The sequence below is a fragment of the Asparagus officinalis genome, chromosome 5, assembly GCF_001876935.1.
Source record: "Asparagus officinalis chromosome 5, Aspof.V1, whole genome shotgun sequence".
Lineage (NCBI taxonomy): Eukaryota > Viridiplantae > Streptophyta > Magnoliopsida > Asparagales > Asparagaceae > Asparagus > Asparagus officinalis.
In genome coordinates this window covers 82,660,696-82,672,812 of record NC_033798.1, presented here as the reverse complement: position 1 = coordinate 82,672,812, position 12,117 = coordinate 82,660,696, and the positions used below count along the sequence as shown (strand labels likewise).

At 40.2% G+C, this 12,117-nt stretch overlaps 1 protein-coding gene across 1 annotated transcript; it reads right to left on the bottom strand.

Annotated features, from left to right (window-relative positions):
• LOC109842086 (S-type anion channel SLAH3-like) lies at nt 4,034-11,716 on the bottom strand. Its single transcript, XM_020410998.1, is given in 7 exon segments — nt 4,034-4,177; nt 4,179-4,383; nt 4,481-4,512; nt 4,988-5,636; nt 10,565-10,686; nt 11,445-11,470; nt 11,527-11,716. Coding segments are annotated over 7 exon segments (1,368 nt in total).

The following is a 12,117-nucleotide window of genomic DNA, read 5'->3' as shown; positions in this document are numbered from 1 at the left end:
CTCGAGATGAAGATCTTCAATTGCTACAATACTCATCACGGTCCTGATAGTATTTAGCTTCACCACGGGAGCGAAAATATCGGTGTAGTCAATTCCTTCCTTCTGCTGGAAACCTTTGACAGCCAATCAGGCTTTATATCTTCTGGAACCATCCTGCTCCTCTTTCACCCGGTACACCCATTTGTTGTGGAGTGCCTTCTTACCCGTGGGCAACTAAGCTAGTTCCCACGTCTGGTTAGATATGAGAGACTTCATCTCATCTTTCATTGCAAGCTCCCACTTGCTCGCATCTCCACACTGACAAGCTTCATCAAAGCTTTCAGGCTCCCCACCATCTGTCAACAACAGATAGTTCATGTATCTCCTATTGGGTACAGGAGGACGAGAAGATCTTCTTAATATCGGAGCTGGTGCGTCGGGCTCCTGCGCACCATCTTGTCCAACAGGCTCTTCTTGCTGAGGACCCTCTGCATTGGGTTCTTCCGAGAGGTTACTCGGGACATCATCTGCATCTACAAATATTGACTCGCTCTCTGAGTTATTTGTCTTGTGCATGTCCTTGTACATCACCTTCTCGTTGAATATCACATCTCTGCTCCGGATCACCTTCTTGTTTTCGTTGTCCCAAATGCGGTAGCCGAACTCATCTTCACCATAGCCGATGAAAGTGCATTTCTTTGACTTGGGATCAAGCTTATTCCTGCCTTGATCACTAATATGCACGTAAGCTACACAACCGAAAACTTTAAGATGTGAGAGTTTTACCTCCTTTCCGCACCATACCTCCTCTGGTATTCTGTGCTCCAATGGAACCGATGGACCTCGGTTGATCAAGTAAGCTGCTGTGTTGACCGCTTCTGCCCAGAACTGCTTCGGTAGGCCTGACTGTACTCGAATGCTTCTGGCTCTCTCTGTCAACGTTCGGTTCATCCGCTCAGCTACACCATTTTGCTGAGGCGTGCCGGTCACGGTTCTCTCCATTCTGATCCCGTGCTCATAGCAGAACTTCTTGAATCCGGTGTCTTCATCCATTGTCGGTCCTGAGCTTTTTTATTCTCAGACCGGTCTCATTCTCGACCATGGCTTTCCATCTTCTGAAAGCCTCAAACACTTCTGACTTTTTCTTCAGAAAGTAGACCCATACTTTCCGAGAGTGATCATCGATAAAAGTCACGAAGTAGTGTTTTCCACCAATGGACGCGGTGGTTGTTGGTCCCCACACATCTGAGTGAACGAGCTCTAGCTTCTGCTTCCTGGGGGTTCTGCCACTTGTCTGAAAGCTGACTCTCTTCTGCTTTCCAAGTATGCATTCTTCACACATATCCATCTCCACTGACTGCAGTCCTGGGAGTTTTCCCTTTGTATGCATGATTTTCATCCCCTTCTCACTCATATGACCGAGTCTCTGGTGCCACAGCTTTGAAGTCTCATTGCCTGCTGCAACTGAGATCTGTAACTGAGATCAAACAACGTGCACTTGCTGTCATATACAGGGTATCAGTCTTCTTACCTCGGGTAATTGTCATTGCGCCCTTTGAGATCTTCCAATCATCTCCATGGAAGGTCGTGGTATATCCTTCGCCAGCCAACTGGCCTACGGATATTAAATTTTTTCTCAGGTCGGGAATATGCCTGACATCCTTCAGCTCCCATACTGACCCGTTCAACTTAATTTTCACCACGCCTTTGCCCACAATAGCACATGGTTGATCATCACCAAGATACACGTATCCAAGATTTCCGGGGGTATACTTCTCGAAGAATTCTTTCTGAGAGGTAGCATGGAACGACGCTCCTGAATCTAACACCCAAGATTCCTCCTTGCTCTCCAAAGAGCATATCAATGCGTCGTCTCCTCCTGAAGTGGAAGTGACATTCACCTCTGCCTTCACTTCCTTCTCCTTCTGTGCGCTCTTGCACTGATTCTTGTAATGCCCGGTCTTTCCACAATTCCAACACTCGATAGCCTTCGAGTTGTTGCTTGGATTCCTCGATTTGGACCTCCTGTCCTTTGATCTACCTCTGTAGTTTGATTTTCCTCGTCTGTTTCCTCTGGTTGAATTTCTACCTCTTGACTCTGTATGCAATACTGAAGAGGTTGTAGCTTCACCCGTCTCTCTCCGTCAGATCTCCTCGCTGAGAACCAAATCACGAACGTCGCCGAACTTCAACTTTTTCTTTCCCGACGAGCTACTCACAGCTGTGACTGTAGCGTTCCAACTCTCTGGTAGGGAAGACAGAAGTATCAACGTCCGAACTTCATCATCAAACTCAATCTCAACTGAACTCAATTGGGTTGTAACCGTATTAAGTTCATTGAGGTGTTGTGCTACTGACGCGCCGCATCAAATGAACTTTGTTCGCGGCTGATGGCTTCTCATACATGTTTGAGAGTGCTGCCATAAGACCTGCCGTGGTCTTCTCCTTTGCTATGTTGAACGCAACATTGCGAGTCAACGTTAATCTGATAACTCCTAGGGCTTGTCTATCTAAAAGGTTCCACTCTTCTTCCTTCATAGAATCTGGCTTCTTCCCCGATAGTGGTTGATACAGTTTTTTCTGATACAGATAATCCTCTATCTGCATTTTCCAGAATCCGAAATCTGTTCCATCAAATTTCTCAAGTCTCATTTTTGCCTCATCTGCGGCCATGGCTCCCACTTGAATCTGACTTTCTCTAGATCGTTTCACGCTCTGATACCAGTTGTTGGGAATTTAACGCTGAAACCCTTAATGCAACAGAAACGCAGTATAGAAAAAAGTACACCAAGATTTACGAGGTTCGGCAACTGCCTACGTCCTCGGGAGCCACATAGATAATTTCTTATTAATCAAACAAGAAATTACAATTATAAGAGCAGATCAAAAATTGAGATCTCTCAATTAAACACTGTAGCTACAGTGTTAATAATTAAAGGGTATGAACCCTTTCAATTCTCACTTGAGAATAAATACCCCACAATATAAAACCCCTTTTCAATTTCCTCTCTTTCTCTCTCTTCTTTAATCTCTTTTAAATCTCCCCTCAAATGAAATTGAGAGCTGGAGATTATCAAAATCGCTACTGCGATTTGGGGAAAACGCTGCTGCGTTTTAGGGCTGATCGCCGCCGCCAGAGAGAAACGAAGAAAAAGGGGGGAAGCTTCAGCGACCACGAAAAAACCCTAGGCTGGGGGGGGTTTTATAGGCGGATGGAAGGGCTGGCGACAGCCTGTCGCCAGCGGCTAAACCTGACGCAAAGGTCAGGTTCGAACGCAGAGCAAAGGGGGGGTTCGAACGCCGACTTTGAAGAGTGCGTTCGCCGAAGTGTGCGTTCGCCGAAGGTTGCGTTCGTCGACTTCGCCTGCGTCATCTCCGCCATTCTCGAGCTCGTCGGAGCTCCTCCGCCGTCGGAGGTTTGGTTTCCACCCCCAAATCTAACATCTATGTCCAGAGATCTGTAGGATTGGAATGAAAACATTCTTGCTTAACTTGTTGGCTTTCAGTATTTCTTTATTCTATTCTGCCTTTGGGAATAAGTTGCCTATTTGAGAATATCTTAAGATGTTACATGAGATATTCATCCTTCATCACTCTGGTGATGTTCTCTTTTGGTTATGGACCATGATTCGGGTAAATTGAACAACTCTATTCCATTTGTCTGCCAATATGTGCAGCAATATCATCAAATGGTTTCTCTTTTGAAGATAGATTCGAAGCGTAATTTTGCTAAGATATGGTTTCTGTTTTTAATGTCTGATATCGTCTCAATGAAATTCCAAGTGCTCGATACCTCGAAGAAAGAAGAAAGAAGAAAGAAAAAAGGAGAGAAAAAAGAATGACGATAAATGAAGGTTGATACAGTATAAGCAAAAAACTTAGTAGAACAGTTGCTTCAGCGCATGAGCTAAAGAACAGTTGAAGCAAGATTCTTGGTGCAGACTTAAACTTCAAATTTGCAAAAATTAACTGAAGGGAAGAGAAGGATTTGAATAGATTAGATCATACTATATCTTCCACTTGAATAAATTAGATCATATCATAATAAATCCTATTAATAGGCTGAATTCAACAAATCAATCATGGGTAACATATCTTTCGACAAAAATTTCTTCTCTTTGACCAATGAGATAGCTGCTTTCAGGTATCTGTTCTTCTCATTTGACTTAGGTCTCTTCTCTGTAATGGAAATGGCAAGCAATATCATTTGGAAAGAGATTGTGGAGGACAAAGGCGTCGATGATAGCTGCAGTAAGAAGAGCCATCACTGTTAAGGCAGAGATGGCAGAGAGACCGAAAGAAAGTGATTTAGTGAACACATTTGTGACATTTGTCGAATATCTAAAAGTTGCAATTGAAGCCCCCGTCACTGGGAAAGTATATGCCCACCATGATAGCGAAAACCTAATGAACCAGATACTTTTTTCCATAAATATGTAAGTAGAGGGACAATAAATTATTTGAGAGACAAAGTTCTTTAAAAGGAAAAAAAAATTAGTACCTGAACCCTGTGAAGAAATTAACTCTTACAGCCTACATACACAGGAGAAGAAGCACAAGGAAGCAAATTAAACACAATAAGAGGTAAAAAGTTAATGTTGTTGGAGGAAAGGGGTAAATATGATTGATACACAAGAGATAATCAATCCATCCTTTGAACGAAGTAGTACGGAACGAATAAATCAATAAATTATGATGAAGAAGAGGATAGCAGCAGTTGCAATTCAAGTTTCTCAGATAAGTTTTGGATCCTCAGTTGTATCAAGATCCTGTTGCATTTAGATTGTAATTGATCCTGCTAGTAACCGCTACATTAGCCTATCACATAATCCACTGCTTTGTATTTAATGATTTCTTAGATTAACTCATCGATTAGTAAAAGATGCATGTGTTTCTCATTAATTTGATATTGTTACCACGTCTTATTCATCCCATCTTAAATCATTAGTAAATAGCAAATTTATTATTCACTAAAAGAAACTTGGTAAAAAGTGAGAGAAAAACTTACAAGTGAAGCATAGAGGAATAGTGCAACTAAATAAGCTATTCTCGACCCATAACCAAAGTCGCCAGAAATCTCTTCCCATGCGATACAAGCAACACTCGGTGCTGCAACAAACAAAAAGAATACTGGATGAAGATCTTTGGGCAGCGTTTCATTTGTCGGAAGTCTCTGATACAGAGTCACAAACAGTACAATGTAGTGAGCCAACCCAATAGCAAAGAAGAAAACAGGCCCCTCTTTAAGCCCCATATGTGCACCTAGCAAAGCGCCAACAAAATTCCCCACGATTGATAAATGATTTGAAGGATTAGCCACCTTCGACAGCCTACGTTTTCCACCAGACATCCATTGGCCATAAATCTTGAGCTCAAGACAAAAGATTGGAGCCATAAGCACATACCAAAGAGCAGGACTGAGCTTTTCACCAACAACCGGGGGCAAACCAAGAGCTAAGAAGAGGAAAGCTATCCATGGAGCAAAGAAAAAGTTGACCCTATTCGGGTGGTAATACTCTCTTCGAACAGATTCAAAGTAAAATATTAGCTTCAGCGAATAGATGATGGACATAGTAACTATCAATACAAGAGAGATGCACCAAAGAATGAGGTTTATCGCCAAGCATGCATGTAATGTTGGGAAGAAATATTTGGAGGTGATGGGGAGAAAGTGTTTAAGAATTCGGGAGACAATAGAAAATTTAGGAAGAAGAAGATTTTTATTTTTTTTGAACACCTTATAACAACTTGGAACTTCTTGATTACAAATGAGAGGGAAGGGGAAGTATTTATAGCCTCCAAAGTACAAAATATCTAGAATATTTTAATCCTAAATCTAGAGAGTTCTAGCATAATATCTAGAATTTTATATTACAATTATCTAGAGAAATATCTAGATATTCATTCTCTATAATTTTCTAGAACATTTTAAGGAGGTGAAGATGTTTAGATATTTCTAGAGAAAACTCTAGAACTTGGATCAAGTATTGGGTTTTGGCCCAACAAGTGATAATTGGATCATTGATCCAATAATTAAACTTGATCCAAAATCTAGTTTACTTTTCAACACCCCCTCTTAAACTTGATTTTGCTACTCCAAGCAAACTCATCATCTTGATAAAATCTTCGCGCTTGAGAGGCTTGGTGAAGATATCAGCTATTTGATCATTCATCTTCACGTACTCCAATTGAACGTCCCTCTTGGTAACACACTCTCTAATGTAGTGCTAACGAGTGTCAATGTGCTTACTTCGATCATGGAAGACTAGGTTCTTCGTCAAAGCTATTGCTGACTTATTATCCACTAAGATCTTCGTTGGCTCCTTTTGTGGCAAACTCAACTCCTTTAACAGGTTCTGTAACCAAACAACATGGCAAACACATGAAGTTGTCGCTACATACTCCGCTTCACAAGTAGAAAGGGTGACAATTGGTTGCTTCTTTGACATCCATGTGAAAGCTGTATCTCCAATGAAGAACACGAATCCGCTTGTGCTTTTTCGGTCATCTACATCTCCACCCCAGTCGTTATCGCTAAATCCAACAAGCTTGTAATCGTCAGAAACAGAGTAATACAAGCCAAAGTTTATGGTACCTTTGATATAGCGAAGTATCCTTTTAGCTACCTTGAAATGAGTTGTTGTTGGATGCTCCATGTATCGGCTCACAACTCCGACTGCATATAAGATGTCAGGTCTTGTGCACGTTAAGTAGCGTAGGCTTCCAACCAAGCTCTTAAATAGTGTTGGATCTACACTCTCTCCTTCTTCTTGCTTTGACAATTTGGCTTCACATTCCATTGGCGTGCTTACTAGATTCGAGTCATCCATCTTGAACTTCTTAGGAACCTCTTTAACATAGCCTTCTTGAGTAATAAAAATTCCATTATCTTCTTGTCTCACTTCAATTCCAAGGTAGTAAGACATCAATCCAATATCGGTCATCTCGAACTCCTTCGTCATCTCCATCTTGAATTCCTCGAACATACTTGGATTGTTGCCTGTGAATATCAAGTCATCTACATACAAGCATGCAATCAATATATCATTGTTTTGAGTTTTGATATAGAGTGCATGCTCATATGGACACTTGATGAAACTTTTCTCCTTGAAGTACTTATCAATTCGAGTATTCCAAGCTCTCGGTGCTTGTTTTAACCCATAAAGCGCCTTCTTTAACCTCAAGACTTTGTCTTCTTCTCCCTTGATTATGTAGACTTGTGGTTGCTCAATGTAAACTTCTTCTTCAAGATCTCCATTTAAGAAGGTTGATTTGACATCCATTTGATATATCCTCCAATTGTTTTGAGCTACCAATGAAATGATTAATCTAACAGTTTCTAGACGAGCAACAGGAGCGAATACCTCGTCATAGTCGATTCCCGCTCTTTGACTATAACCTTTTGCCACCAATCTTGCCTTGTATCTTTCAACTTCTCCTTTAGAGTTCTTCTTTGCTTTGTACACCCACTTCACACCGATCGCCTTATGCCTATTTGGAAGTGAAGCTAACTCCCATGTCTCATTCTTTTGTATCGCCTTGATCTCTTCATCCATTGCATTTCTCCATGTCTTCTTCTTCATAGCTTCTTCGAAATTCATGGGCTCACAATCCGCAAATAGACAAAATAAAGTAAGATTGTCTTGATTTTCAGTTACGTCGTAAAGTTCTTGTAGACTTCTGAAACGTGGAGTCCTTTCGCTCGAACTTTCATCTTCTTGAGAACTTGTTGTTGGTGAAGTTGGTGGGGTAACAGGCTCCTCTCTTGGTTGCTCCAATTTATATTCTTCAACATGTGAAAAGAAGTTGTAGTCTTCATCATTTGATCTCCAATCCCATTCTCCTTCTTCATCAAAGATGACATTTCGACTGATGATTGTCTTCTTTGTATCAGGATTGTAGAGCTTGTAGCCTTTGGAGTTGGCATCGTAACCAATAAAGATGTACTTCTCACTTTTGTCATCTAGTTTGCTCCGCTTCTCGTCCGGTACATGAGCGTGAGCAAGGCTTCCAAAGACTCTTAGATGAGAAACACCGGGCTTCCTTCCGCTCCAAGCTTCTTATGGTGTTTTTTCCGAAACACTTCTTGTTGGAGATCGATTTGATAGATAAACCGCGCATGCAACTGCTTCTACCCACAACTCTTTTGGTAGTTTCTTACTTTTGAGCATGCTCCTCGCCATTTCAAGGATTGTCCGGTTCTTCCTTTCCACAACTCCATTTTGTTGAGGGGACCTCGACACCGTCAATTGTCTTCGAATACCGTTATCTTCACAATACTTCTCAAATTCCTTGGATGTGAATTCTCCTCCACGGTCGGATCTCATGGCTTTGATCACAAGGCCACTTTCCTTCTCAACATGGGCTTTGAACTTTTTGAAGTTTTCAAACACTTTTGATTTTTCCTTCAAAAAGTAAACCTATGTTTTTCTTAAAAATCATCAATAAAGAGAAGAAAGTAGTTACTTTTACCGAGTGATCTTGGTTTGATCGGGCCACATACATCTGTATGTATGAGTTCCAATAGCTTCCGCGCTCTTGTGTCTGACTCCTTTGGAAAGCTCATTTTGAATTGCTTTCCAAGTAGACACCCTTTACACACTTGATTTGGATGGTTGATGCAAGGCAATCCTCTCACCATCTCCTTTTTAGAAAGTAGCTCTAATCCTCCAAAGTTGAGATGCCCGAATCGAAGATGCCAAAGCCAGGACTCCTCCTTGTAGCACATCTTGAGACATTGTGCGATGTCATTTTGAATGTTAAGAACAAACATTCTATTCTTTGACATCAGCACCTTGGTAATGAGATTTTTTTCTTGGTCTCTTATAGAAAGGTTATTATCCTTTAATCAAATATCATAATCTTTCTCTAAGAGTTGTCCAAGGCTCAATATATTGGTCTTCATGCTTGGGATATAGTAAACGTTGGAAATAAATTGATGATCTCCATTCTTCAATCGGATGAGAATATTTCCTTTACCTTTCACCTCCATCTTCGATTCATCTCCCAAAGCCACATTTCCTTTCACCGATTCATCAAGCTCCACGAACATGCTTCTTTTCCCGCACATGTGATTGCTTGCACCGCTATCGAGGTACCACTTGTGAACCTCATCTTGTTCATCTTTCTTGTAAGCCATCAATAGCATATCATCTTCTTGGCTTCTTTCTTCAACATAATTGGACTTCTCTTCAACTCTATTATTGTTTGGAGCTTTGCATTCGGAAGCATAGTGTCCAAACTTTCCACAATTATAGCATTTAACGCTTGACTTATCGTACCTTGGTTTTTGATTTCCTCTCCCACGACCTCTTGATGAGCTTTCTCCTCTTTGGTTGGTGTTTTCATCATGAGGCCTTCAACTTCGTCCATTTCCATATCCACGACCTCGTCCTCGGACTTGACCGCCACCTCGTCTTTGATAACTTCGTCCGCTTTCTTCTTTAGTTTGATCAATCCGCATCTTGAGTACTTGTTCTGCAATATCTTCCTTCTTCTTCTTTTCTTCATAAGCTTGTAACGAACCAAGAAGTTGCTCCATCGTCATAGTCTCCAAATCCTTTGTTTCTTCAATGACAGTGACAATATGCTCGAATTTTGGATCCAACGATCTAAGAACCTTCTCCATGATTCTCACCTCATCTAACTTCTCGCCATTTCTCTTTAGGTTATTAGTAACCATTAAAACTCTTGAGAAGTAATCGGAGACGAGTTCACCTTCCTTCATTTGCAACGCTTCAAATTCTCCTCTTAGAGTTTAAAGACGTACCTTCTTGACTTGATCTGATCCCTTGTAAGAAGTTCGAAGCTTCTCCCATGCTTCTTTGGCCGTCTTTGCTCCTGCGACCTTCTCGAATGTATCTTCATCTAGACCTTGATAGATTAGACAGAGAGCCTTCTTGTCTCTCTTCCTTGATTCTCTCAAACTATCCTTTTGAGTTTGAGATAGACTACCATCATTCTTCGGTTCAATGAAGCCTTTCTCGACTATCTCCCACACGTCATGTGCTCCTAGGATAGCTGTCATTCTTAGACTCCAATTATCGTAGTTGCTCTTTGTGAGCATCGGGACTTGAAAGGGAACACCGTTACTCGCCATCTTCAAGGGAATCGCGAAACCCATTTATGTGTTGGGAAGAAATATTTGGAGGTGATGGAGAAAGTGTTTAAGAATTCGGGAGACAATAGAAAATTTAGGAAGAAGAAGATTTTTATTTCTTTTGAACACCTTAGAACAACTTGGAACTTCTTGATTACAAATGAGAGGGAAGGGGAGGTATTTATAGCCTCCAAAGTACAAAATATCTAGAATATTTTAATCCTAAATCTAGAGAGTTCTAGTATAATATCTAGAATTTTATATTACAATTATCTATAGAAATATCTAAATATTCATTCTCTATAATTTTCTAGAACATTTTAAGGAGGTGGAGATGTTTAGATATTTCTAGAGAAAACTCTAGAACTTGGATCAAGTATTGGGTTTTGGCCCAACAAGTGATAATTGGATCATTGATCCAATAATTAAACTTGATCCAAAATCAAGTTTACTTTTCAACATGTAAAGCCAAAAAGGGTACATGATCAGACAGTTTTCCATAGAATGGCTTGACTGCTTACTCCAAGGCACATACCGAAAGAGGATATGGGAAAGCGAAGAAGAAATGGCCACTTCTGCTCTGTCGGGAGGACTGATACCTCTGGAGTCTGCAGATAAATTTTTTAATAGGTCAGTATTTCACAATAATGACTAATTTCTCTTTATGGTGCAGTTTTCTCATTATTAGAAACTGCATTACTTGAAAACTAGAATAGCATTAAAGAGTCTTATATGAAAGGATTTTGTTTCAGAATCAAATTCCTCTAAGAAGTTAAGATCATTATGCCTGATAACAAAATCAATGGAAAATATAGGATGCGTATTGGCATATTCAGATCACATTAGAATTTACTAGTTGTCGCTCAGATATCAGCCAAAAAAATCTCAAATTACTTGGAGACTGCTTGACTGGTTGCCACTTTCAAACTTATATTTGTATGATTAGTTCACTTATATGGGCACCTGGTTCCAGTAACATTCATCAGGATATTAAGAAATCATAATTCTGTAGGACGTCTATTGTCTTAAGAAATATTACCAGTCTGCAACATCAAAACAATCAAACTACTGAATTGATCCAAAGAAAATCCTATAATACTAGAGAAAAGTATATGGTCACTGCTACAGTCATCTTTCTGATTTGTTCTGATGAGAAGAATGGTAGAAGAAGATGTAGATGAAAAGCACGTCTCGCATACCAGTTAGCTTTTCTTCTCTCTTAATATGAGATAACAGTTTTCACATGTAAACCCTTCATTTGACATATTATGTAAAAGGCCTGCAACTTATGGTTTATTAATCACCTCTAAAGGAGGTGTTGAAAAGATCATAGAATTTTCTAGTTATACCGTGAAGGATTGCATACCTTGAGTTTGTCAATTTTAGGCCCCTCTAAGCCATTGAGATAGAGATTAGTAATGCATGTTTGGCTTCATTTTTCTTAAAACCATCAACCTCCAGATCAGATTCCTCTGTATTGCGTAAGCTAGATATCAGCCTTTCAAATTTTTTAGACAATGTTTCAAAATTAAAGTGCTTATTCTTCGCATTAGAATCCTTCAACATCCACAAGTTATTGTCGAATGAATATTCTGTAGAGGTGAGCGAAGACTGAAGATTCTTTTCATCAAACAGCATGATTCTTTTCACGTGTTCAATATCATGGACTCCAGAAGATGAGGGTGCATGCTAACAGGAATATAATATGAAAGATTGGATTCAGTGGGCAGAACTGATGCATGCATCAGCAAAAGATTTGCTCCCTGAACAGGACACAGGTAGTGGTGAGCTCATTCACAAAATATGAATCCATTACCTCAGAATCATAAAAGTTATAAAACATATACATAATCGACAGGCAAAAAATGAAAAGCCAACAAAAAAGAACTTGCATAAGTTGGTACTGTGGATGTGACGTGAGTGGGGACCACCATGAGCTGGGCAAAGGTTTTGTTTCTGCGTGAAGAGAAACAGGCCCACCCGATTATGTGTGAGCCTATAAATTATCTTTTTTGCCTAGGGTTTAGGTGAGCAGGCAG